Source organism: Coregonus lavaretus (assembly GCF_964263955.1).
Source record: "Coregonus lavaretus genome assembly, chromosome: 27".
Taxonomy (NCBI): domain Eukaryota; kingdom Metazoa; phylum Chordata; class Actinopteri; order Salmoniformes; family Salmonidae; genus Coregonus; species Coregonus lavaretus.
Window position 1 is genome coordinate 1,799,219 of NC_140014.1, and position 26,982 is coordinate 1,826,200.

Genomic DNA, 26,982 nt, shown 5'->3' on the forward strand with positions numbered 1-26,982 from the left:
TAAACAAATAACCACTTATTTTTGGGTCAATAAGATGATGTAAACAAACTCAATAGGTCAATGAGACAGCATGGAAAACAAAGGAATTACGTAAACCCTTAATAAAATAAAAAATGACAATGCTTTTAAGGCAGGCACACTAGATGATCAAAACATTTGATCACATCAAATAAGGCTGAGTGGGTTTTCCAACTCCTGAACTATACCGGAATAGTGCAGTTATAACTAAACATAGTTATACCACATGTGGGCTACTTACTTACTATCCACAGTTAGCAAGCAACAGTTGCTGATCTATGAGCAAGTTCAAGACTTCTTGATGTGGCGTTGAATGTGAGCCATAGCCATCTTCTCATGGAAAAAGTGCACTCGACGAATGTCACGGGGCCTCTCACCGTCCCGGGGCTTTGGGCGCAGTGACCGGTGGGCACAATCAGGGGCTTCTCATCCATGGCGAGAACATCCTTCAGCAGGCTGGAGACTAAATCCGTGGCGCGTGACATTTCCGCTGACTCTGGGACAGATACCAGTCTCAGGTTATTGCGGCAAGAAAATCCCTCTAAGCTCACACAGCTCTCCTGTACCTTTTTTTCTGATCCGCAGCAGCCCCCCTGGTAAAGTGCGCGTCCTCGGGCTCTCCGTCTCAGAGCGGTGATAAAAATGGGTCTTGTATGCCGGGTTTTCTCATTTGTGTTTTTGGCCTTATGTTTCGTCGACATGCTGACATTTGAAAGCAAAGTAGTCTTGGGTATTACGGAAAGGGATCACCAAACGAATATTTGAGAATAAATACAGTTTTGCTGCAAAATTCACAAACTTTAAGAATACTGCGGGAGCAAATGGAAAACACGTCAGTCGCACATTGCGGCCCCCCTGCGAATTAACTTTTGAAATGAAAAGTAGCTTAGTTAATATGAAGTGGAAAAAGTAGCCGGCTGAAAATGTGTCTTAACAGACTGATGAGCCGGTGCTAATGGAAAACACTGGTATTTTATTATTATTTTAATCCCTTTTATAATGATCGGAACCTGTTAGTGGTAGGGACCTGCACTGTGATTTTGATTTTGTGGACTAGGGATTTTTTTTCTTAATGTTCCATCCCAAGTTAAATGTTACCTGTGTAAATGCGCTCTAGCTGACGACCTGTATATATTTGCTTTAGCGACTAATCACATCAAGCAGCCAGTCGAGATCCCCCGTCACAGCCACTGAGTATTTAGCTCAAGTGCGTCGGCAAAAGCAAACAGGCCCTGAATGTTGACTAATTCTAATGCGAATATGGACATTTCCCCCAACAGCATTTTAAGAGAAATTGGTGCACTTCAACAAGGGGCTTTGGTACAGTTTAGTCCCTCCCACCTCTCATTTGTCAGTCCTATTTCTCCAGCTGTCTCTCCCCTCTTCCTGTGTTATGACTCCTCTCTCTATGATGTAATAAAGCTGTCAAGTGGTTCTGTAAAGTGTCTCGACTGTGGCTGTGACTGACTGTTGTCTTGTCCCTCCGCTCTACAGAGTCCTCTGACGAAGACAAGGCTTCAGGTGATGAAGGTCTTCCAGACGAAGATTCTGATGTAAGTGGTGCTGATGAGACACAAAAGGGCTGTGGGTGGGAAGGAATACAGATGGATTGTTAAATGCCTACTGAAGTTTATTCGACAAGGTGTTGTAAAGCACATACACATTCTCACAGATCATTACGTTTATTGGTAGTTTTGACGCGTGAACTGAAGTTTTTCACGGAGTTGTGGGGTTGACCTGGGAAATGTGTGGTCTGTGCAGAACTGGGAGGAGGATGGCATAGAGGATGAGACTATGGAAGACGAGGAGGATAAAGAAGAGCCGGAGGAAGTCATGAGGATGGAATCCAAAGCGAACGGTGATTCCGTCATGAAAACGAGAGCGAGGAGGAGTGACGCGCAAAGGAAACCAATCTAACAAAAACACACAAAAATGGACCTGAGATTTATATGTACTTTCATTTTATTTTCATGCTTTGATTTTTATTGTCGGAACAAAAATGGTTTTACAAAAAAAATAACTCACAATGGACAGGCAGTGGGTGCGCGTGACCATGTGAGTGAGGCCACTCATGTCGGTTCCCGGGACAGCCACTAGGGCGGCAATGTTATATCCCCACAACCAAGCTGAAAGACCCATATTTTGAAACTGTTCCAGAGATTCAAGCCCCACGCTTCTCTCCCCCTCTCCTGCTTTCTCCACTTTTCCTCAGTGGTTCAAGAGTGTGACCACCCCACCCCCACTGCTTGTTCCAGAGAAAAGGTGGCCTTGTTGCCTGACATGGGGTTGATCCCAAATGGCACCATATTCCTTACATAGTGCACTACTTGCTCTGGCCTGTAGTGCTCGTCAAAATTAGTGAACTATATACGGTGCCATTTTGGATGCAATCATGGCTAATAGATCATGTCCCCTCGCAATGTAAATCTGTATGAAAGGTGCAGTGTTCGTATGCGTCCCCAGCTACCCACCAGCATCCTTGGGGATTAAATTAAATTCTTCTGTAAAGTCTCCAACTGAACCCTTTGTTTTTGTTTGTCCTTCACTCCTTTGTGCAATGAGTTTTTCGGGGCATGGAGGTTGTGTCCACTGCCTATAATCATAGCCGGAGGGGCGACCAGAGAAAAAAGAATGAACTTTGCTCGATTAGGTGATTGAATGGCTTTTCAAAATGGCTGCCATGTCTAAATGCATAGAAGGTGGTCAGAAAGGGTTATTCTTTGTTCATTATTGTTCAACAAATTTAATTGAAAATCAGTTTCTCTCCTTGTTCACAGCTGTTTGATGCTAGTTTACTTTTTCTTGACAGGAAAATGCAACTGACAATGTGAATGTTCCTTGATGTAGTTTAGCACTTTTTCTTTTTTTTAGGGGGTAGATCAGCTTTAATATTGCAGATAGATTGTAACTTCCATCTATGTAATTGTCTGCATCACTTCCAATCCCCCGTGTTTTTCTTCTCTCGCATATATATCCTTTAAAAATATATATATATTTCCCTTTATTACTTTCCAACCCCACCACCCATTCCCTAATTGGAGTAAACAAGTGAACAATGCTTACGCCTCTACTTCCAGCTAATACATACATTTTATGGACAGTCAATTTTACAATAATTCTATTTTGTTTGTTTTTACTCCTGAACTTCCTCTACCCTCAACCTCTCCGATCATTTTCATGATGTCCATCCGGTTTGCTTCTATATGCCATATCTTTCTAACTGTGTTCTTTCACAAAAGTGTAGTTTAGCACTTTGTGGGCAGACTAAAAGTGGAATTGATATAAATATGCTCATGGTACCTCGATTTACAGGTTGGTTATTCAAAAAAATGCCACAAACCCTTTTTAGCGACAAAGTAGTAGTACAAATGAAACAACCTCCTGACGGGGGTAATATTTGGGGCTGAGATGAGCAGGGTTGCACATGGGTATAAGGACTAATATTAGGTTATCTGCTCTGTAGAGGACTAAAGCCAGATTTAATAATACTCAATTTGGACAGACATTCTTGACAGACGAGGTGGAAAACGACAACTGTTGAACCTACTAAAAGGCACTAAAACAAAAAATCTCTTCTAGTCAATGTAGGATAATCTGATGAAAGGCACCGAAAATAGAACTAACAAAAGATTCAAGATAGAGCCTGCAGGGCTTCACTGTCAGTAACCATGTTTCCATCCACAGTATAAAAAAATAACTATCACGACAGCTGTGATGGAGACGGTACGTTTTGGTACAATTTTTGTTTGTTCGACTTGGTGTGATTTTTTTGTGTTGATAAAATTAGTAATGCGAGAAGTGGTGGTGGAAATGCCTATGCGCAAATATTGATAACCATATCAACATACTTGGAGTCACATGATGACATGGTGTGTAGTCCTCTCACTACGACTCGGGAAAACCATGCAGTTTATTAGGCTACAGATGAAATAAATTGATGAGCGCTGTGATCTTGATGCTCCTTTCCAATAAATGAGGGTCTTATTCTGGTGTCATGATGATCGTTGCTTGACTGGCGTTAGACAAATAAAAAATATTATCTTATCCATAATAATCTCATGTAGACTAGCCTACCCGCACTGTATCTGCGAGCTGGTGGCTAGAGCGTACATGCCAAGACCAGAGTAGGCACATTTAAGCAAAAAAGTAAATTGTGTGCACTAGATCAGCAAGCACTGATTTGTATCTACAACAAATCAGTTTGGTGGGAAAAGGTGCATATTTTTTATATTCGCATAAAAATCTGCCATTTGGATGGAAACCTAGCAATGATCTCTCGAGCTTTCACACCGCATGGCTGAAAAGCACTTTGACTACTAGAGGGAGTCTCAAGTGGGAATTCAACTCCCACGGCGCCATATTATACCCATCAAGAAATCTGAAGGTTGATGCTTTCTCAAGCGCACCCGGATGTATTCCTGTAAGGCCTTAGTCCACTGAACACCTTCCCATTTTAGCTGAGCAAACCTGGAGGCGGAGAGGGCAAATCCGAAGGTGCTTCATCTGCTAATTAGTGTTATTCATCATAGATGTGGTGGTAACCCCCCCCAAAAAAGTGAACTAGGCCTATATCTTTATATATATATATATATTAGTTATTAGGCTAGACTACTTTTTTTTAAATGGTCAAACAATGCCCTGTGCGATTAACTTGAAGTCATTTATAATGCATAGTCTATTCATTTACACATTTAAAGGTCCAATGCAGCTGTTTTTATCTTATTTCTGATTGCCCCTTTTGAAGGCCCAGTGCAGTCAAATGTGATATTCCTGTGTTTTATATTTCCACACAGGTTGGAATAAAACAAATAGTTAAAAATGATAATGCCCTATAGCCTCAACATGGTTAACGCTATTATTTTGATATCATGGATGGCCAGTGGTTACATTTCTCCAGCCCCATCCCTCAGCTTTTTACCGAAGTGGGCATGGAGAGACTGGTATTGTTTCTACTGCTGATTACTGCTTTAACGAAAAGCTTTCCTCTTAATCCTACATGAGTGTCTTGGACATTGGCTCTTTCTCATTTCTAAACATTGGTTTGAGCGAAGAGGACCCCAGTTCGTCATTCAACAGATCAGTGTTTGTAGACTGCTCTGCCAGGTCATTCCAACACTTTCGATTAAATAGGGTCCCAATGCAATCAACTGCAAATTAAGGAATCCCCACTGGGTATTCACGCTAAAGGATTAGGCTATACGACCACACAGGGACGCATGAACACGGATTAAGTCCTATATGCATTTATCAATTGTCCGTTTTGGTCTGTCAAAAGGTCAACTATTTTTTGTACGAGCGACATACAGACACAGACAATTTGTGCATTTTTTGATGGACAATCATCCGCTGTCCAGCATCCGTCAACGGATCCCTCCCATTGGTAGGTGTGGTTTTGTTTCCATGTCCAATGATCGACAATCTCTGAGACAAATGCCGCCTTCACAAGCTAATCGGCACTACGAAACTCAAACATGTCTGATTTGCTAACTGGTTGAATGCGGCACATGTATAGGCTATCTACAACCACTTAGCAGGTCAGTTATTTCAGAGTTTTTAGTTCCGACTAGCATGTGAACGCGGCATAAGGCCTAGATCAAATCAGGTTAGTGGTAACCAACATTTGCATAGCATATCATTGTTTTTGAGGGGGCGATGTCAGAGGTGTAACTGCGTTGGAGCTGTCAAATCGGTGAGCGGCTGCTCTTGTGGTCATTGTCATGAAGCCACACCCGTACTTATATCCCACCCATGTTAGAAATTCAGAACGAGAGTGTAGGCTATATATAAACTGTCCGGTCACGCCATGGTTAGGATCTACATAAATACAATTGAGTCACTTGATTATATATATATATATACTTGCAACACAGTCATAATTGATGTTGTGCAAAGTAACTGTTTAAACCAGCATATATTTTAACAGGATCCAGTTACACACATAATGAAGTGTAGCCTACTCCAGAAACTACTAAAAGCACTTTCTCGTTGTATGTATATACAGTAGTGGTCAAAAGTTTTGAGTGACACATATTGGTCTTCACAAAGTTCGCTGCTTCAGTGTTATGAGATATTTTTGTCAGATGTTACTATGGTATACTGAAGTATAATTACAAGCATTCCATAAGTGTCAAAGGCTTTTATTGACAATTACATTAAGTTTATGCAAAGACCCTTCTTTTTCAAGACCTCTGCAATCCGCCCTGGCATGTTGTCAATTAACTTCTGGGCCACATCCTTACTGATGGCAGCCCATTCTTGCATAATCAATGCTTGGAGTTTGTCAGAATTTGTGGGATTTTGTTTGTCCACCCGCCTCTTGACGATCGACCACAAGTTCTCAATGGGATTAAGGTCTGGGGAGTTTCCTGGCCATGGACCCAAAATATCGATGTTTTGTTACCCGAGCCACTTAGTTATCACTTTTGCCTTATGGCAAGGTGCTCCATCATGCTGGAAAAGGCATTGGTCGTCACCAAACTGTTCTTGAATGGTTGGGAGAAGTTGCTCTCGGAGGATGTGTTGGTACCATTCTTTATTCATGGCTGTGTTCTTAGGCAAAATTGTGAGTGAGCCCATTCCCTTGGCTGAGAAGCAACCCCACACATGAATGGTCTCAGGATGCTTTACTGTTGGCATGACACAGGACTGATGGTAGCGCTCACCTTGTCTTCTCCGGACAAGGTGTTTTCCGGATGCCCTAAACAATCGGAAAGGGGATTCATCAGAGAAAATGACTTTACCCCAGTCCTCAGCAGTCCAATCCCTGTACCTTTTGCAGAATATCAGTCTGTCCCTGATGTTTTTCCTGGAGAGAAGTGGCTTCTTTGCTGACCTTCTTGACACCAGGCCATCCTCCAAAAGTATTCGCCTCACTGTGCGTGCAGATGCACTCACACCTGCCTGCTGCCATTCCTGAACAAGCTCTGCACTGGTAGTGCCCCGATCCCGCAGCTGAATCAACTTTAGGAGATGGTCCTGGCGCTTGCTGGACTTTCTTGGGCGCCCTGACGCCTTCTTCACAACAATTGAACCTCTCTCCTTGAAGGTCTTGATGATCTTGATGATCCGATAAATGGTGATTTAGGTGCAATCCTACTAGCAGCAATATCCTTGCCTGTGAAGCCCTTTTGGTGCAAAGCAATGATGACGGCACGTGTTTCCTTGCAGGTAACCATAGTTAACAGAGGAAGAACAATGATTTCAAGCACCACCCTCCTTTTTAAAGCTTCCAGTCTGTTATTCTAACTCAATCAGCATGACAGAGTGATCTCCAGCCTTGTCCTCGTCAACACTCTCACCTGTGTTAACGAGAGAATCACTGACACAATGGCAGCTGGTCCTTTTGTGGCAGGGTTGAAATGCAGTGGAAATGTTTTTGGGGGATTAAGTTCATTTTCATGGCAAAGAGGGACTTTGCAATTCATCTGATCACTCTTCATGACATTCTGGAGTATATGCAAATTGCCATCATCAAAACTGAGGCAGCAGACTTTGTGAAAATTAGTATTTGTGTCATTCTCAAAACTTTTGACCACGACTGTACATACAATGAGAAAGTGCTTTTAGTGAGCATTTCTCCTTTGCCAAGATAATCCATCCATCTGACAGGTGTTGCATATCAAGAAGCTGATTAAACGGCATGATCATTACACAGGTGCACCTTGTGCTGGGGACAATGAAAGGCCACTCTAAAATATGCAGTTTTATCACACAACACAATGCCACAGATGTCTCAAGTTTTGAGGGAGCGTGCAATTGGCATGCTGACTGCAGGAATGTCCACCAGAGCATTGAATGTTATTTCTCTACCATAAGCCGCCTCTGTCATTTTAGAGAATTTTTGCAGTTCGTCCAACCAGCCTCACAACCCCAGGCCATGTGTATGGCGTTGTGTGGGCGAGCGGTTTGCTGATGTCAACGTTGTTAAGAGAGTGCCCGATGGCGGTGGCGGGGTTATGGTATGGGCAGGCATAAGCTACTGACAACGAACACAATTGCATTTTATCGATGGCAATTTGAATGCACAGAGATACCGTGACGATATACTGATGCCCATTCTCGTGTCATTCATCCGCCGCCATCACCTCATGTTTCAGCATGATAATGCACGGCCCCATGTAACAAGGATCTGTACACAATTCCTGGAAGCTGAAAATGTCCCAATTCTTCCATGGCCTGCAAACTCACCCGACATGTCACCTATTGATCATGTTTGGGATGTTCTGGATCGATGTGTCCGACAGTGTGTTCCAGTTCACTCCAATATCCAGCAACTTTGCACAGCCATTGAAGAGGAGTGGGACAACATTCCACAGACCACAGTCAACAGCCTGATCAACTCTATGCGAAGGAGATGTCACGCTTCATGAGGTGGTCATACCAGATACTGACTGGTATTCTGATCCACGCCCCTACCTTTTTTAAAAGGTATCTGTGACCAACAGATGCATATCTGTATTCCCAGTCATGTGAAATCCATAGATTAGGGCCTAATGAATTTATTTCAATTGACTGATTTCCTTATATGAACCGTAGCTCAGTAAAATATTAAAATTGTTTCATGTTGCATTTATATTTGTGTTCAATATAAATAAATGCATTGAATTTACACCATCAAAAATAAATCCTTTATTAATTTGTTTAGGCAGGTTCTAAGACTAATAAAATGTATTTTTAAAACAGAATGGCATATTTTGAATTTAATAATGTTACATTCAGATCAAATCAGTTCATTATTTTATTCATTAAACAGACAAGAGACACCTACCGTGATCACAGTCAACACACATTTTTTTTTTTTTTTTGTAGTAAGAATGTAATGAAATATATATACAACAACCTCTCCCTCAACGTGAGCAAGACAAAGGAGCTGATCTTGGACTACAAGAAAAGGAGGGCCAAACATGACCCCATTCACATCGACGGTGCTGTAGTGGAGCGGGTAGAGAGCTTCAAATTCCTTTGTGTTCACATCACTAAGGACCTATCATGGTCCAAACACACCAAGACAGTCGTAAAGAGGGCACGACAATGCCTATTCCCCCTCAGGAGGCTGAAAAGATTTGACCCCCTTATTTTATTTTTTGCACTGACTCTCTTGCGCAGGATCGATGTACACTCATTGGACTCTAACCACACACACACTATACTGACACTCCAACACACACACACACACACACACATTCACATTCCTTCACACTCTTCACATTCGCTGCTGCTACTCTCTGTTTATTATCTATGCATAGTCACATTACCCCTACCTACATGTACATATTACCTAAATTACCTTGATTAACCCGTACCCCTGCACATTGACTCGGTACCTGTACCCCTTGTATATAGCCTCGTTATTGTTATTTTATTATGTTACAATTTGTCCTTTAGTTTATTTAGCACATTTTTCTTACATAAAAACTCTGCATTGTTGGTTAAGGGCTCGTAAGTAAGTATTTCACAGTAAGGTTTACACCTGTTGGATTCACCGCATGTGATAAATACAATTTGATTTGATTTGAAATATAACAGAATAAAATACAAATAATATTTTTCCCACACAACTTGCATCACGGTAACGTGTGGAGCCGCTGTTATATAATAAAAAAGGATATTTTGAAAGTGTCCAAGGCAAGCCCATGCTTTTTTGATCCACGTTTAATCTCTTTCCTACTCTCATTCTGCTTTGTTAGGGAGCAGGCATAGGGTCTTACATTGATAGTATCTTCATCATGATACCGATAGAAAATAATAGCAGTCTCGTGTTCAAATTTCACAACCTCCGCAGGCTTTTGGAGTTGCCTTTTGTCATGATGGAGACCAGGCAGTGAGTTATCCGGTTTAGTTATGTTTAATAACTCTTAAATCAGATCATTAACATGCAGTCCACAGAGCAACTATCTGCTAGTCCTCATTGCTAGGTTAGTCACGTCCGGTTATCATGATGACACGCATAACCAATCAATTACGGAGATATCTATCAAACATCATTATATAATAGGCCTACACTTGATGTATGCTACATTATTGCATGCTAAATGTTTCTGATCAGTGATAGATGAGCAAACAAATTAGCTATACCACCCTCCCAGAGAATTAACTAAATATAGAGATGGAGATTCAGCTAAACAAAATCACATTGATTGTTTATGACTAGTCACACACTTGGTCGGTAGGCCTAGGCTACTACCCGACTGCAGGTGAACAGCAAAATAAATGTTGGGGGTGTTAACTATTTAATATATAGGCCTACTGTCTTAATATGTTGGGGATGTTGACCATTGATATAGGACTACAGTCTTAATATGTTGGGTTTGTTGTTAACCGTTGATAGGCCTACTGTATGAACTGAATGTACTGTGCGGATTGGCCATCTGGCAATTCTGGCAAATGCCAGATGGGCTGGACTGTTTTTGTAGTTGGGTGGGCTGGTCGAAATTGACACACACACAAATATTGTTTTTATATAAACCGGTGACATGGCCGGCGGACAATTTTTTATAGTGCATAGGGCTGCAGCCCAAAGGTTGTAAGTTCGCAGACCACCGTGGACAAGAGTAGGGGTGGAAAGATCTCCTTTATAGTAAAGCATCGCATGACTCTATCATCGTACTGTATTTGCGGGTCAGAGAAAAAATGGCCTTTTATAAATATTTCATGCAATTCTAAGAAAAATTACATGACTGGAGACCTTAGCAGAATCTTTTTTAATACCACACAAATTACCAAAATTACAGACTAATGGACAGAGAGATAGGCCTATGCGTTCATCTTATCATATTTCTCCAATGCCAAAGCAGTGTCTTGTTTGCAATGAAACTGTCACTTAGCAAATAATGAAATCTGAGAAGTCATGAATCTGAGCATGGTACTTTCAAAAGTTAGGCCTACCTTTCCACCCCAAACAGAGTAGGGCTACCGACGCAGAAATATTTAAGCTTTAACTGCCGGCTACTCTTCTTCAGTGGCTTAACCAAACAAGTGTTTCCCTAAAAGCTGTCTGGGTTTCACATCTTCTATTGTACAGAAAGGGAATAGCTTAAGCAATTGATATAGTGCCAGAATTAGATCACTTCCCAAGTCTTTTTATTTTTTTGTCTCATCGGCTATAGAATGTTGTAGCTCTTAATAGGTGGTCCAGGTATGTCATGACAAAGCACAAGTTGGGGGGTGGGCCTTTCCTCTTTTGTTCTCTATTGCACCTCTATTGTTCTTCAAGCAAGGGGGAGGCCGATGACATCACAGACCCATCAGACCAACTCTTTAAATACCCGACTCCTTGAAGTTTGCAGTTCTGTCTAAAAAACATTATTATGCTCAAAACGAAGTGTTTTACCTTTTAGTGTGTGTACTTTATTGTATTTATACTTGGAATGTTGCTTTTCAACAGTAAAAATAAAACAAATAGCTGGAGGACGTCTTTAAGCTAACAAGGGGTAGGTCTATGCTTTTTGCCATTTTCTTTAATAAAAGGTATGCCTGTGGCATACCCTCTCAAACTCCCTCAATTTGAGTCCTTGTTTTAACTTAACAGTCCTTCACTGACACAAAGGTAAGCTATCTAAAGAGTGCAGGGTGGGTGGATGAATTGGCAGACAAATCTATGGATAGCAGCCGATAGCCTAATTTTGTCTGTCAAACAGGTAGGCCTACCTCATATTTCTTAAATAGGAAGAAATAGGCTCCAAAACAAAGCCCTCTTGTTGCTAAAGTCGAATTTAAATGGAGAGGGTTGTGATGAATTATGCGGTAGGGCTGATGTGGTGACCATATTACCGCCACACCGCCAGTCATGACCACAGTCAAATTCCATGTGACGGTAATCTCCTCTCATGCACTCTGGACATGTATTGGTAGTACCCAACTCACTAACAACCATCAGGTCGCTAATGGCCTGGTACTCAGCACTCTATTGTCCCTTTAACCACTCTGAGATGAATGCAAATACATTTGAAAATCACATCAAACACTTATCAAAACAGTGTCATGCTTTTAAAACACATTGTTAGGCTACATTGTTTGACCTCACTGTGATAGATCAAATTGAAGAAAGAAGATCAACAACAGGTTGAAACTGAGTGTAAAACATTGTAATTATGGATGTTGTTTCAAAGTCAAACAAGGAAATGGACAGCCTTTCTAAGGTGATGATTAATTCAAAGCATTTAAGATGTTGCATGTAGAACACCAATACCCATATTAGAGTTTACGCATAGGCCTATATATGAGCCCAAATACTGAATTAAAATAATGATTGTGCTGTTATCCAATACATAGCCTAATAGCCTACCCCATATTACGCATGGCAGATAAACATAAAAAAAAAGATTTAAGATGTCTTTAGTACATCATTGGTCTAGCCTATACTCCAAAATTAAACATATTCTAGTAATCGCCTTTGAATGTGGACTGTATTATTATGCATACTGAATGGACTTGTTACCTTATGCTACATTCTAAACTTTGTATCCATGTAGTCTGGGAGAGAACGTATAGACCTGGGCGATGCTGTTTATTAATTGATTGTGCAGGGCGGCCTACAGAGTTAGCCTACAGTTATAGCTAACCTACAATTAAACAATTATTAGCCTACAGTGATGAATTTCTTTTTGATTTTGAATAGCGTAGTACTAGGGCATTTTTTATTAATAGGCTGACACATTACCTTTAGCTACAGAACATCTCACCGCTGTGCGTTTCCATCTCCTCTCTCTCCTTCATTCCTTTCTCGAGCGCGCAGCAAGAGGCTGCATGCTCCTCAAACAGTGGTTGATGCGTGGACTGAAAAAGTGTGCTTATAAGCCCAGACATTTCTATATGTAATCCTGTGTGAAAGCAGAGTTTTGATGGTTGCCACTAAAAAGAGGATTCCAGCCTTCTACTGCTACTATATTTATTTCTCAGCTGATAATATTAAACATTGCTCCGCTATAAAACCAAACCGGAGAAGGCCTCCATTTGCAATTCGAGTGCATACGGATGTCACGGATTCCCCTGGTACTGCTGCTCATTCCGGTCACCAGTTCCGGAGGTCTACGTCACCGGCCTTCTAGGCATCTGTTATAATGAGTTTCTCGGATATCAAGTCATCAAGGATGTAAGAATATACTTAGACACTTTGTAGAAAGTTAATGCAAATGTTTTATTAGTCAGTACAAGGTTCGATACAACAAGGACAGAGCTTTGCCTCTTGCTGTTTCGAACTGACTCGAACAAAGATCCACTCTCCCTTATATACCCTCGGTTACCATTTCCTTAACATACATCTGGTAAACCTCCATGGGCACTCCCTCTCTTTGATATTATTACCCTTTACCCCTAGTCAGTATATCCTGTCCATCAATCATGCTATCATGAACATCAGTAATCTCCTTTGACATAAGGAATGCAGACTTTGTGTAACCCAACCACTTATCTATTAACTAACCTGGTCCACACGATATTATGACATGACATCATTACACATTTTTTCTTCTTCTTTTGTGGTAAGAAATATTACTTAACTCCCAGCAATTCATACAAAATACAATATTTCCAATCAGTAGTATATATCTGACTAGAGCCTAAACTATGCTAGATAACTGATAATTCACCCCTTTCTACCTTCTATACCTGAATCCAACCTGATTCTCAATATATTTAATCAACAAAGGTATAAATTCTCTGTCATCTATCTTAAGCGATATTAAACCTCTCAAACCTCTATAGACTCAGTCTGAGTAAAAGATAAACAAATAATTAACTACTATATATTCATGCTAATAATCTATGTAGTCAAAACCTTACTTATATATATGTATATATAAGGAAAAATCCCACATAGACATCCCCCATTTTAAAATGACCCCTTTTTCTGAGACATGCCACCAAGAAAAACATACATAGAAATAAATTCTTAACATAATAACATCATCCATACAAAACAATTATACATAACCATTACTAAGTTACATGGATATTATAATCTGGTCACATGAAAATAAAAATAACAAAAACGTCTGTTTTCGTCAAGATGAACCCCAAGCTTTTCACTGTTCACTCGGGGCGCTATCTGATCGACTGAGGTCTTCATGTTTCCACATCTTCAATCCTGTAAACCTTAAATTCCATGGCATACAGTTCCAACTTAACATTCCCTATTCCTCAATCAACATTATTAATGGACTCTAAACTGGAATAAGACGACATAGAATAAGAATTAGTCCTCTCCCTCCTTGTATTAACATGAACTGATACATCTCTAGCTGTAATCACCGGCATGTTAGTAATCGTTTGTACAGATCTTAAAATCAATCCCCGAAAAATTGGAAAACAACACCCCATAACTATGGCTACAATAAGTACAATGGCCACTAGGGGACCTAGAATGTTTGCAATCCATGTACCTATGGAATTACCACTAAAAAACCTTGAAAAGACTTCAACAGCATTAAAATGGCCATATCCTCCCACAATCTTTGCATCCCTATTAGTACACTTAATGCCATCCTGTATGTCTCTAATATTTCCCATAGCTGTAGTTAAATTCCCAAGACCCTCTGATTCTGATGGTAGGTATGTACAACAAGTATCTCCTCCAACAATTGCACACACACCCTTGAGCAGCCGTAATAGCATCCAATGCTATGCGATTATCAATAGCATATTGTCTAATGAGAGCCAACTCAGAACCAATAGCTTGAAAACCCATGACAGTTGCATTAGCCACTCTAGCAACATCATGACGTGTCAATGCTATGAGATAATGATTGGAATATTGCAATTCTGTATTTCCAAAAATAGTCTTAAAAACCGAGTATGTGTAAATATTTAAAAATCTTGACGTATTGCTTTGTGTCTAGTAGCCAAATCAATCGGATTCGTATTCTTTAAATGTACATATCCCATAAGTTCCGAAGTATCCCTCCTAAAACGTCCCATAATGTTCGTATTTACAAATTCAACAGGCTGAACCACATAGATAAGGTCATTTAAAGTACAGACTCCACATATTCCCCTGAATAGTGGAGGAAGAGTAGTCCATATATTATTTCCACAACACCAAAAAAAACCTGGAATAGGTAATGTTCCCACTATTGAAATGCGATATTTTTCCCCCATATCCTTAAACATCATGAGACATTGAGAAGCTTTCAGAAATCCAATATCTATTACTGATAACTCTTCTCTCTGTCTTCCCTTTACGCACACATCAAATACAGAAGACGCATTTACCATAGCTGAGACTTTAGTGGGTACAATTGATAAATCACTAGGTACTTGAATTACATGTTTATCATAGAAGATCGGACATCTAGTAACGGATAGCAAATGTTCCGGAATCGCAAAAAGGGTTGAATGAACCTTATGCAAATCTATACCATTCTCCTGTCTTACAGAGATATTAGTATAAATAACATATTGAGACTGTAGTGTCGAGTTAATGTTGCTAATTATGCTCTGAAACAAAGGAGTCCACTTATACTGAGCTTTGATCATAAGTTTTATTCATATCACAAGAATTCAGCATAAGTTTACAGATGTCAAGATCTTCCGGAGAGCAGTGTCCGAAAATAATATGTCTGCTCTAATGTTCTTTGTTCAAACCCAGTACTTATAATCTTTCCCAAAATATGGGGGGTTCCCCATACTGACCAATCCCCTGTCTACAACACACAGACTCCCTCTGTTCTATGAGGTGTCACTCTAAAACGGCTCCCTCTGAAACTGAATAAACATCCTCTCAGGTTCCACTTGAAAACATTAGTGAAGTCATAATTCTTAATACACTACATATTTCCCCCCTTCGAGACTAACTAAAAGTCTCGAAAACAAAAAGAATAGGATTATGACAAGTAACAATTTATCTTATTGAGTATCTTTAACAATAAACCAAAAACATTTTTCTATTGAGTGTAAATATATTTCTATGAAATATGAACAAATCTTTATGGAATATGAACAAATCTTTATGGAGTGTGAGAGCGAAAAACCTGTCTGGCAGCCTTCTTTCCAAATATCCATCCATCAATCAAGACAGTAAAATTCTCTCACGGCCCCTCTGCCCCAGGCAACCACCTAAGTACTCCAGATCAATTCATAAATCTTTATCAATGCATTTGAAACTATGATGCAATTAAATACACATGAAAGCCCCAGCAAACAAAATACTATCCAAAATGTCCACTCTCAGGCTGGTCGACCCATCGGACCCTACTGTGGATTATCTCTATCCCTGCCTAGACTCCATGTCCCTAAGCATTCACGAAATAAACAAAAACATCTGAGATCCCCACATGTATCCAATAACATCAAATATCATTCTACAAAAATTAATACCTAATACAGAAAGAATATTACACAAATTATGTATTACACATGCAAATATGTCTATATTTCATTGCAGACACTGGAATGTAGTCCACTACACTTCATTTCCTCAGCAGTGTCGACTTCCAATGCATCGTTGATGATGGACTCTGAACATTTCCACACCTTCCTTGTTCCATCTCCTCCAGTCCCTTCATATTGTCCTTTCATATTGTCCTTTCATATTGTCCTTGTTTGAGTATTTCAATCTCTACACATTCCCCCATATGCTTCTGGAAGAAAAGAAAAGACCAAACAGTATCTTTTGCAAAACAACACATTCAAATTAAAACATCAATATCAACTAAGAATATAAAAATGATATATAAATGATATATGAATGAATCACATTATTCTATTTCCCCCCTTTGATTCATAACAAAACACTAAAATCACACTAATATTGAAAAACATTTGAAAAATGATCAAATAATCAAAATGGATATTTATCCATCAATACTCCATCCAGTCCCACTTGTCCCTCTTCATCCAGATCAGGAACAGTCAACAACGGCATCTGAGTGTTGTCTCCAGGCATCACAACTCCAACCCATCTCAATATCATAGCTTTCGCAAAGGTCATTAACAAAGTACAAAAGCAAAACATCACACACAACGCTATCAGAGCTGCTACTAAAATCTGAACCATCACTGCTCCTCCTGGGCCTAACTGATCTTGCAACCAAGTCTTCGCTGACCATCCAGCACCTTCAGATCTACCAAATGCATCCCTTATATTCTTCAATGCATCTATAACAATAGTGATATTATCTGAACTATCTGGAATCAAAGTATAACAATCATCCCCCGTCAAATTCATAGCCAAACATAAGCCACCTTGTTTTGCTAGAATATAATCAAGAGCCATGTGATGTTTCAACAGTCTGTGAAGAAGTCTGTGACTTCTTTGAGTATTCGACAGAAGGTTAAACCCTCTTATCGTTTCATTTGCAAAACCCTGCAAAGTATAGGTAATATTATCAATATGATCTGCCAAAAATGTTACACCATACCATGGAAAAAGTCCCAGTCCCCACTTCTCTCCTAGACTTATCCTCCAATGATAGGCTTCCAGACTATGAAATTCCTCTAAAATTGGTACTGGAGCTATTTGCTCCCTTGTAATCAAATGTGATATATTTATGGCTTTAATAACTATCAATGTTGAAAGAGTTAAATTGCTTCTCACTGTTGTTATAATAGGCTGAAATGTTGATCTCATTGTTGTTAATTCATCCATTCTCCCTAAGACTTTGAACTCTTGACTTGTATTTCCATCTATCACCACTAGTTCTCTCTCTCTTACTACTAACTAACATTGAAACTTAGCTAACTGTCCTAGAGTTCCTTCAACCCTAGTTCTCATAACTTTTTCATCTGATTTTTCTCCTAACTTTTTCAAAAACCCATTTCACTGATTCATTCACAAAAGCCTTTACCACTAACATTAGAATATGTGATCGGGAAGTCCCCACCTGCTTCTGACTTCTTTACACACAGACTTGGCAAACGATTGAACATCTTTTTGCCTAGTTTGACATCTTATGCACCTCTTGGTGTAGGAATGTAACCAAGAATAACAGTCACCCTTTTAACTTTATTTTTCAGACAGATTGTCTAATAGGCAGGAGAACAATCTTTTCAAGCAAATATGATTCCCAAAAACCATACTCTTTTATAATCTTTCTCCTAACCTTAGCCTCCTGTAAAAAATATTATACCAGGCAGCCGTCTGGTGTACATCTTGTTGTACAGTTTAACTTACACAATGCATCTCTTCCCAACAATGCAATAGGTATATGTTCTGATACCAGTATGGGTATTTTAATTTTTGATTTTTATAGCAGATCTCAATTGGTTCCTTAAAAGTAATCAACTGTTTTACTCTCTCAAATCCCTATCCTAATTAGTTGATTTTTACATAGTGAGATGTTTAACCTCTTCAGGCTGAACACAGATAAAAGCTTTTCCACTATCACTTCTCATAGTCCTTTTATTTCACTTCAATTGTTGGATATTTTTTCCCTAATTGGTGCTACCAGCTGACACCCCCCTTCGGATCTTCTAGGCACTCTAGAATCCTTGCTCCTTTAAGGTTCACCTGTCCTCCAGATGATCTTCACCTGCTCCTGTATCTTCCTCTGAAATTATTTCTCTCCAGAAACTATCTATGGATATGAAACAACTTTTACCTCTAGTTGTGGCTGGTACAATTGCATTTGACCTTGTTCAGTTGAAGCTGTAGCAGTGATTGTTGATTTGGTTCACTCTGATCCTTCATAACCAAAGCTTTTCTTCTCCTTCTTCTTCTCCACCAGTTGTATTTGATTGAGTTTTCTGAGAGTTTCTTGGTCCTGTTCTTTCTGGTTTTGTTAATGTTTTCTGTACAAATCCACTTGATGGGCTATATGATCTGTATAGACGCCTTTTGTCATGCTTCCAAATCCAACCACCTCTGCCAGTTTACTCATTACTGGTGAGGGCAGTCCCATCTGCAATTTAGCTCTCAAAATTGACTGCTCAATTTGACTCACATCTGGATCATTCCCAGTAATATTTCTCCACACTTGATGGACTCTTGACACATAGGCTCTCGGATCTTCTTGCTGTCCTAGTGGGTCAATCAGAATGTTATCAGGATGTACATTTGTTGGAAATGTATCTTTCAATGCTCTCCACAGACGATTCCTACTTGCAGCCAACAATTCAGGGTCTTTCACTGCAGTCCCCACATATCTATTGAGTCCCGCTCTCTGAAAAATGTATTCCATACCTGGAATCCCAAGGAGATTAGCCAAAAGTCTCTTAATGTCTCCTATAGCAGACTGTGTTCCCACTGTAATTTCTTCCAATTTTGAAATCCAAGGATAGGCTCCATCTTGAAGAGTAGGCAGCTTCTCAAGTATATCTGACATATCGGTACTTTGCAAAGGCTTATATTCTAAGTTTTGACCTTGAATGATCACTGGCATCATTTTCTTACTAGTGCCCTCTTTCCTTGGCCTCAATGTATATTTTTTCTCAAATTCTTGGGATTCTTTTCTCAGCAGTTTCTTCTTCTGTATCTTCAGCTTCTTGAGTTGTTCCTCCAGTTGTTTTACTTCTCCTAAATCATTCGCTTTATCCAGGCATGATACGCATCGGTCTATATCTCTTTCTATTTCTTCTGTGCTAGTCATTGTTGGATAAAATCCTCTTGAATATGAAGCACCTTTACTCTCCCACTCTTTATCTTTGTCTTCATCTTTGCTTTCATTAGAACTCGAATATCTTGTATTCTTCTTCTTCAAACATCCATCACCCCTTTTTTCCGCTCTGGCCAACCTCCGTCTGATCACAGGGTCATATCCACCCATGATCTCTTCTGCATCACTCTGATCATCATCATCATCATCATCATCATCATCATCATCAAGTTCCGTTCTCCTGAACCTCATTCTACCCTTAGTTTCCAGACATCTCGGTTTTTTTCTTACTTCTGGAGTTTGGATTCATTTTTATGGTCGTTTCTGCTTGTCCTCTCTCTATTATTCGTTCATCTTCATCTCTGATGCAATAATCACCCTCCTGAACGATCACCGGAAGCTGAGGATAGACGTCCTTAAGCTCTACTTCTTTCTCATAAGGTGGGGGTCTTTTTGCTGAATCCGTATGTGAGAAAGGTGTACTGACTTCTGCCATTAGTTTTTCTGTCGCCTTTCCTTGTTTCACCATTTTCTCTATACCTTTGTTTATTTTATCGTTGGCATCTTTTATCAGTTTTTGTCCTTCATTTTCAAACAACTTAAGAACACCCAGCTCTCTTTGTCTCTTCTCTTTACGTTGTTCCCTTTTTTTCCCTTTCTTTTGAGCTGCTTTATGAATTGACAGAAGCACTTTCATTATGTTGATTACGTCGGGGTTAAGAGTCCCTTCCACTGGCCATGGTTGTTCAATGTCAGGCCAACGTTTGATCCATTTTCCAGATAACTTTGCAATACCATTAACTAGAGGATTACTATTTTGTACTATATCAACAGGTGTAATTACCTTCATAGTCCTGATATCCTTTTTCCCCATTGTAACAACTGTATTATATTCCTTTAATGTGAATTATTGTATTATTTTAGACTATATAGCCTATAGCTTCCTCCCTATTTTCCTCTTTTTTTTCTTCCCCAAATTAATTAATTAATCAATTAATTTATTCATCAATTTATTTATTTATTCATTTTATTTTATTTTACCAAATTATTGATTAGTGGCAATCTTACCACATCCAATCAGAAAAAGTACAGGAAAGTAGACAACTTCAGAGCAATCCAAAAAGAAAATACCTATAATCCAGCAACACTACAGTACTCATAAACCCCATTGCTTAATAAGCATCCAATTATCTTAATTTTACAGAATAATGTCAGTACTCGATTCCCAACACAACTCTAATCAAACCCACTCATGCACAAAATCTCCAAAATGCAATTTTTATTTTCATCAATTGATCAGTCTTTTGCCAAGTCCTTGTCAAATTGTCATAACATCAAATATCCTGTAGGGGAAGGTTTTGTAAACAAAACAGCACTAGCCTGATTTTCTTTTGACTTGATCCTGTCGCAGCAGACTCTGTCGCGTCACACTCTGTCACGTGATGTATACGTCAGCACTTCCGCTCTCTCTCTCTCTCTCCTCGTTCCTCTTATCGTCTCTCATATCACAAAAGAACAAAGAAACAGACAAGAATTTAGCAGTTTATGCAGTCACTGAGTTATTTCAACCATTCAATATTCCTCTAGTCACATTCGCGATAAGAAATAAGCAAAAACTTAACTCAGGAATATTAAAAGTAACTCAATAACATTTTATTTTATTTATTTTAATCCGTCATTTTATTTTATTTATTTTAATCCGTCAACATATCTCTAATTTATCAATTCAATAGGTCTCAAGAAAACAGTTTCATCTTCAAACAACAGCTGATGTAACAACCAGAATACACCATTAGACTCTAAATCTCTATGTATTTTATTCCTTCGTTCGTCTGCGCCTCCCCACAGCACAGTGTAGCAGAGGAGTGACCTATTTACCCCTACGTCACTCTAGTGTCGTAAAATCACACGCATGCGCAGTACATTCATCACTACGATTTCACAGTGGAAGGAGCCCTCTCTCAGCTCTCTTCACTCCAGACAACAGAACGTTAGCAGTCCCGCTATACCTCCTCTCCTTTACCCTTATAGACAAACAATAACACTTAACAGAGCTCACAAAACATCAGGCACCAAACCCAAACGATCTAAACACGATATTGATGGCTCGACCCATTCCAATGGACCACCAAGGAAAAAATATCGAACGTAACCCGCATCAAATTTGGCATGTAGCATGAATAAATTCATTAGCATTTAGCATTAGCATTAGCATGTAGCATGAAGCATTATTAGCAGGCCACGTTTAGCATTTCTCCCTCCGCCGTGCCGTAAATTCCTTTTTGTTTGCTAAATTTGTGCTACCACGAGGTCCCTCCGGAATTGTAATGAGCGGTCAGATCAATCAAATGATTCGTCAACCACCAGCTGAGCGGTAACATACAATCACAATATACCACAGCCTCAAGCCCCTTGGGCTTACCTATTCCACCTAAAGTGTTACAGGATTTTTGGCCCATCATAGAGATCACCTCCCTGAGGGTTTCCGTTGATTCACAGCGGTTCTAAGTTACATACATATGCCTAGGCCTTATTTCTCTCAATCGATTGTTCTTGAACTCTTATTCAAGCAAAATATCTCTATAGACACTCCCCCCTTTTTGCGCTGTTTACCAGTGCAAACAAATTTAGAATGGTTAGGCCAGACCCCTAGTTCACAGCAATAAAAGCAACAGCAGCACACACCGGTCCTTTACGGTACATCTCCTGAGCGCACACACCCAAAAGCAGACGAACGAAATCACACACAAGACCGTGAGAAATCTCACCTTATAAGCCGGCGTCTTGAGCGAGAGTGTCACGATCGTCCAAAACAGGAGACCAAGGCGCAGCGTGTTGAGCGAACATGTTGACTTTATTGAATTTAAAGCAACACCGAAACAACAAACAAAATGACGATAGTGAAGTCCACAGTGACAAAGACTGAACTTGGAACAAAAACCCACAACCCTCATGAGAACACAAACAGTTTAAATATGGCTCCCAATCAGAGATAACGAGCCGACAGCTGACACTCGTTACCTCCGATTGGGAGTCACACGACACCACAAATAACTCACCCAAAACACAACCAAACGAATACACCCTATACAACAAAACCCCACAACAAAACCCCACAAAACAAATACACCCTGGCTCAAATACAAAAGTCCCGGAGCCAGAGTGTCACAGTACCCCCCCCTAAAGGTGCGCACTCCGGGCGCACCAGCATACAGTCTAGGGGAGGGTCTGGGTGGGCGTCTGTCCACGGTGGTGGTTCTGGCCCTGGTCGTGGTCCCCACCCCACCTTAGTCACCACCCGCTTCCCTAGCCTCCTCCACATGATCACCCTCCAACTTACCCCACCTGGATTTAGGGGCAGCACCGGGCTAAGGGACAGCACCTGGCTAAGGGGCAGCACCGGACTAAGAGGCAGCACCAGGATAAGGGGCAGCACCGGGCTACGGGACAGCACCTGGCTAAGGGGCAGCACCGGACTCAATGGTGGATCCTGGCTGGCTGGCTCTGGCGGATCCTGGCTGGACGGCTCTGGCGGATCCTGGCTGGACGGCTCATGGCTGGCTGAAAGATCTGGCTGCTCATGGCTGGCTGACGGATCTGGCTGCTCATGGCTGGCTGACGGATCTGGCTGCTCATGGCTGGCTGACGGATCTGGCTGCTCATGGCTGGCTGACGGATCTGGCTGCTCATGGCTGGCTGACGGATCTGGCTGCTCATGGCTGGCTGACGGATCTGGCTGCTCATGGCTGGCCGACGGATCTGGCTGCTCATGGCTGGCTGACGGATCTGGCTGCTCATGGCTGGCTGACGGATCTGGCTGCTCATGGCTGGCGGAAGGCTCTGGCTGATCCTGTCTGGCGGAAGGCTCTGGCTGATCCTGTCTGGCGGAAGGCTCTAGCGGCTCCGGTCTGGCGGACGGCTCTGATGGCTCATGGCAGACGGGCGGCTTTGCAGGCTCAGTCCAGACGGCCAGTTCCAACGCCTTAGGGCAGACGGGCAGTTCAGGCCCCGTTGGGCAGACGGCAGACTCTGGCCGTCTGAGGCGCACCGTAGGCCTGATGCGTGGTGCCGGAACTGGAGGTACCGGGCTGAGGACACGCATCTCAGGGCTAGTGCGGGGAGAAGCAACAGGGCATGCTGGACCCTGGGGACGCACATAAGGCCTAGTGCGGAGAGCAGGAACAGGGCATGTTGGACCCTGGGGACGCACATAAGGCCTAGTGCGGAGAGCAGCAACAGGACGCACAGGACTCGGGGGACACACAGGAGACTTGGTGCGTGGTGTAGGCACTGGTGGGAAAAGGCTGGAGACACGCACCATACAGCTAGTGCGTGAAGGAGACACAGGGCTCTGCAGACTTACAGGAAGCCTAGTGCGTGGTGTAGGCACTGGTGGTACTGGGCTGGAGCGGGGAGGCGGCGCCGGACATACCGGACCGTGCAGGCTTACTGGCCCCCTTGAGCACTGAGCCTGCCCAACCTTACCCGGGTTGATGCTCCCCGTCGCCCGACCAGTACGGGGAGGTGGAATAACCCGCACCGGCCTATGAGGGCGAACCGGGAACACCATGCGTAAGGCTGGTGCCATGTACGCCGGCCCGAGAAGACGCACTGGTGGCCTGATGCGTTGGGCCGGCTTCATGACATCCGGCTCAATGCTCAATCTAGCCCGGCCGATACGTGGAGCTGGAATGTGTCGAACCGGGCTATGCCTGCGTACAGGAGACACCATGCGCTCTACTGCGTAACACGGTGTCTGCCCGTACTCTCGCTCTCCACGGTAAGTCCAGGGAGTAGGCGCAGGTCTCCTACCTGACTTCGCCACACTCCCTTTTAGCCCCCCCCCAAGAAATTTTTGGGTAGTACCCACGGGCTTCCAGCCTCGACTCCGTGCTGCCTCCTCATACCACCTCCTCTCGGCTTTAGCTGCCTCCAGCTCTTCACGAGGGCGGCGATATTCTCCCGGTTGTGCCCAAGGACCCCTTCCATCCAGTATCTCCTCCCATGTCCATGAATCCTTGATAGGCGTCCATGAATCCTGTTGCCGCTTGACACGCTGCTTGGTCCTCTTAAGGTGGGTTTTTCTGTCACGATCGTCCAAAACAGGAGACCAAGGCGCAGCGTGTTGAGCGAACATGTTGACTTTATTGAATTTAAAGCAACACCGAAACAACAAACAAAATGACGATAGTGAAGTCCACAGTGACAAAGACTGAACTTGGAACAAAAACCCACAACCCTCATGAGAACACAAACAGTTTAAATATGGCTCCCAATCAGAGATAACGAGCCGACAGCTGACACTCGTTACCTCCGATTGGGAGTCACACGACACCACAAATAACTCACCCAAAACACAACCAAACGAATACACCCTATACAACAAAACCCCACAACAAAACCCCACAAAACAAATACACCCTGGCTCAAATACAAAAGTCCCGGAGCCAGAGTGTCACAGAGAGTCACTTCGCTGCTCATGAATGAAACACTGCAGAGACTTAAACCGCCTCAATCCTCGTCGCCATTTGTAGTGTCGAGTTAATGTTGCTAATTATGCTCTGAAACAAAGGAGTCCGCTTATACTGAGCTTTGATCATAAGTTTTATTAATATCACAAGATTTCAGCATAAGTTTACAGATGTCAAGATCATCCGGAGAGCAGTGTCCGAAAAGAATATGTCTGCTCTAATGTTCTTTGTTCAAACCCAGTACTTATAATCTTTCCCAAAATATGGGGGGTTCCCCATACTGACCAATCCCCTGTCTACAACACACAGACTCCCTCTGTTCTATGAGGTGTCACTCTAAAACGGCTCCCTCTGAAACTGAATAAACATCCTCTCAGGTTCCACTTGAAAACATTAGCGAAATCATAATTCTTAATACACTACAAGACATCTTGTGAAGAATCCCATCATTCTTGATGATCATGTTATTGGTTTTGCCAATGTAAATGTTATTCTGCAAAATTATCGGTCTGACTGATTGTGATCCCATCTCAGGATGAGTGTGCAAAACATACTGATAAGCAAGAATGCATAGGGTTGGCAATCCTTCTGACCCCTGCAGCGGAATCGCCCGATAAGGAAATAAATCCTCAGTCGATTTGGGAATCAGTGAACACACATAACATGAATTTTGAGTCAATTTTCTAACTTTCTGCTTAAGGGTTTTGTACCACAAATTAGACGCTATGGGGTGAATAGAATTCACTTGTGAATCCACAAATAATAATTTCCTAATTCTCTACCAACTCAGTAGTCTTATCCTCAGGTAAAGTCGCTGGCCATGTAATTGGAGTGTTTATACCCCCAAATACCACTTTCCTTGGTATCCAATAAGGGGCACAAACACCTTGCCAATATAGTGGAATGTAGGTATATAAGTGATCACCACAATACCATACCATGTAATCAGTTGCTGGCCAGGGTAAATTGGTATCCCCAAAAATCTTTTTATCTGGACATCCTTGTGTAATCCCCATTTTATATAGAATTGTATGACTAGCTATAGAAGTCATGCAGGTTAGACGTACAACTTTCTGTTTAGTCCTGATTGCCACTGGTTGCAGACTTGCATAAGCTTGCAAATCTCTCTGAACCAAACATTTTGGTGTCAACCCTTTCCGTAACCCATTACAGTATTCTATGGTTGGTGTGCTAGCACCTGTTGCCACTAATGACATTATAAGTATTAAAACTTCCTCCCCTTCAACAGATTCATATTCAACCTTAACCCCTGTCAATTACTCACTTAAAACCACAAAATTAACATTATTAACGTAAAAAGGCTTACTCCCTGTAGCTCTGAGAGGATAATATAAACAATGCATGTCATCCTCAGATACAGGAACGTGTTCCATTACCTCCATTTCTATGTAGACGTCAGGCTGACTAACCTGTCTATGTGTACACTCATGGTGTTGTTCATTGTTGCTAAGTCTCATGCCTATATTTGTGTTCCTATAGTCATGCTTCAACCTTCCATTCTCATTGTCAGATTTGCTTAACTCGGTATTGTCAATAACCATCTTTTCCCTCAGCTTAGAATTGTCAATCACTAGTCCCCCAGAGATAACTTCTGTCAGAGTTATAAGGACTATGATAAATGTTACTGATGCAATATCTCCATTCATCCTTCCTAGGAGTTTGCATCTCGTCATGGTTTTCTCCATGATTCCTCCAGAAACTCCCACTTTTCTCTCCACCACCACCTAGGTCTGATAAAATAAAAACAAATACACAAAAAACAAACAAAGAAATGATAATGAATATAAGAATAACACAACACTATAATAATAATCGAAGCCTATACAAATGTCCCCTATATTTCGGCATATGCGTAAAATCAATTTGTAATTGCTGAAATGGACCCTCAGGTTTTGGTAAATGTTCCCTTTTAGGTGGATTGATGCATGGATTACATCTAACACAAA

At 41.3% G+C, this 26,982-nt stretch overlaps 1 protein-coding gene across 1 annotated transcript in view; it reads left to right on the forward strand.

Moving 5' to 3' along the window:
* The window catches only part of LOC311103149 (WD repeat-containing protein 43-like), a 43,121-nt gene extending 39,105 nt beyond the window's left edge, over positions 1 to 4,016 (forward strand). The window contains exons 16-17 of the mRNA XM_084144699.1: positions 1,513 to 1,571; positions 1,780 to 4,016. Of these exons, the coding sequence (XP_084000825.1) occupies positions 1,513 to 1,571; positions 1,780 to 1,935 (215 nt within the window). The 3' untranslated portion in view covers positions 1,936 to 4,016. The remainder of the gene's footprint in view (positions 1 to 1,512; positions 1,572 to 1,779) is intronic.
* The last annotated feature ends 22,966 nt before the right edge of the window (positions 4,017 to 26,982 follow it).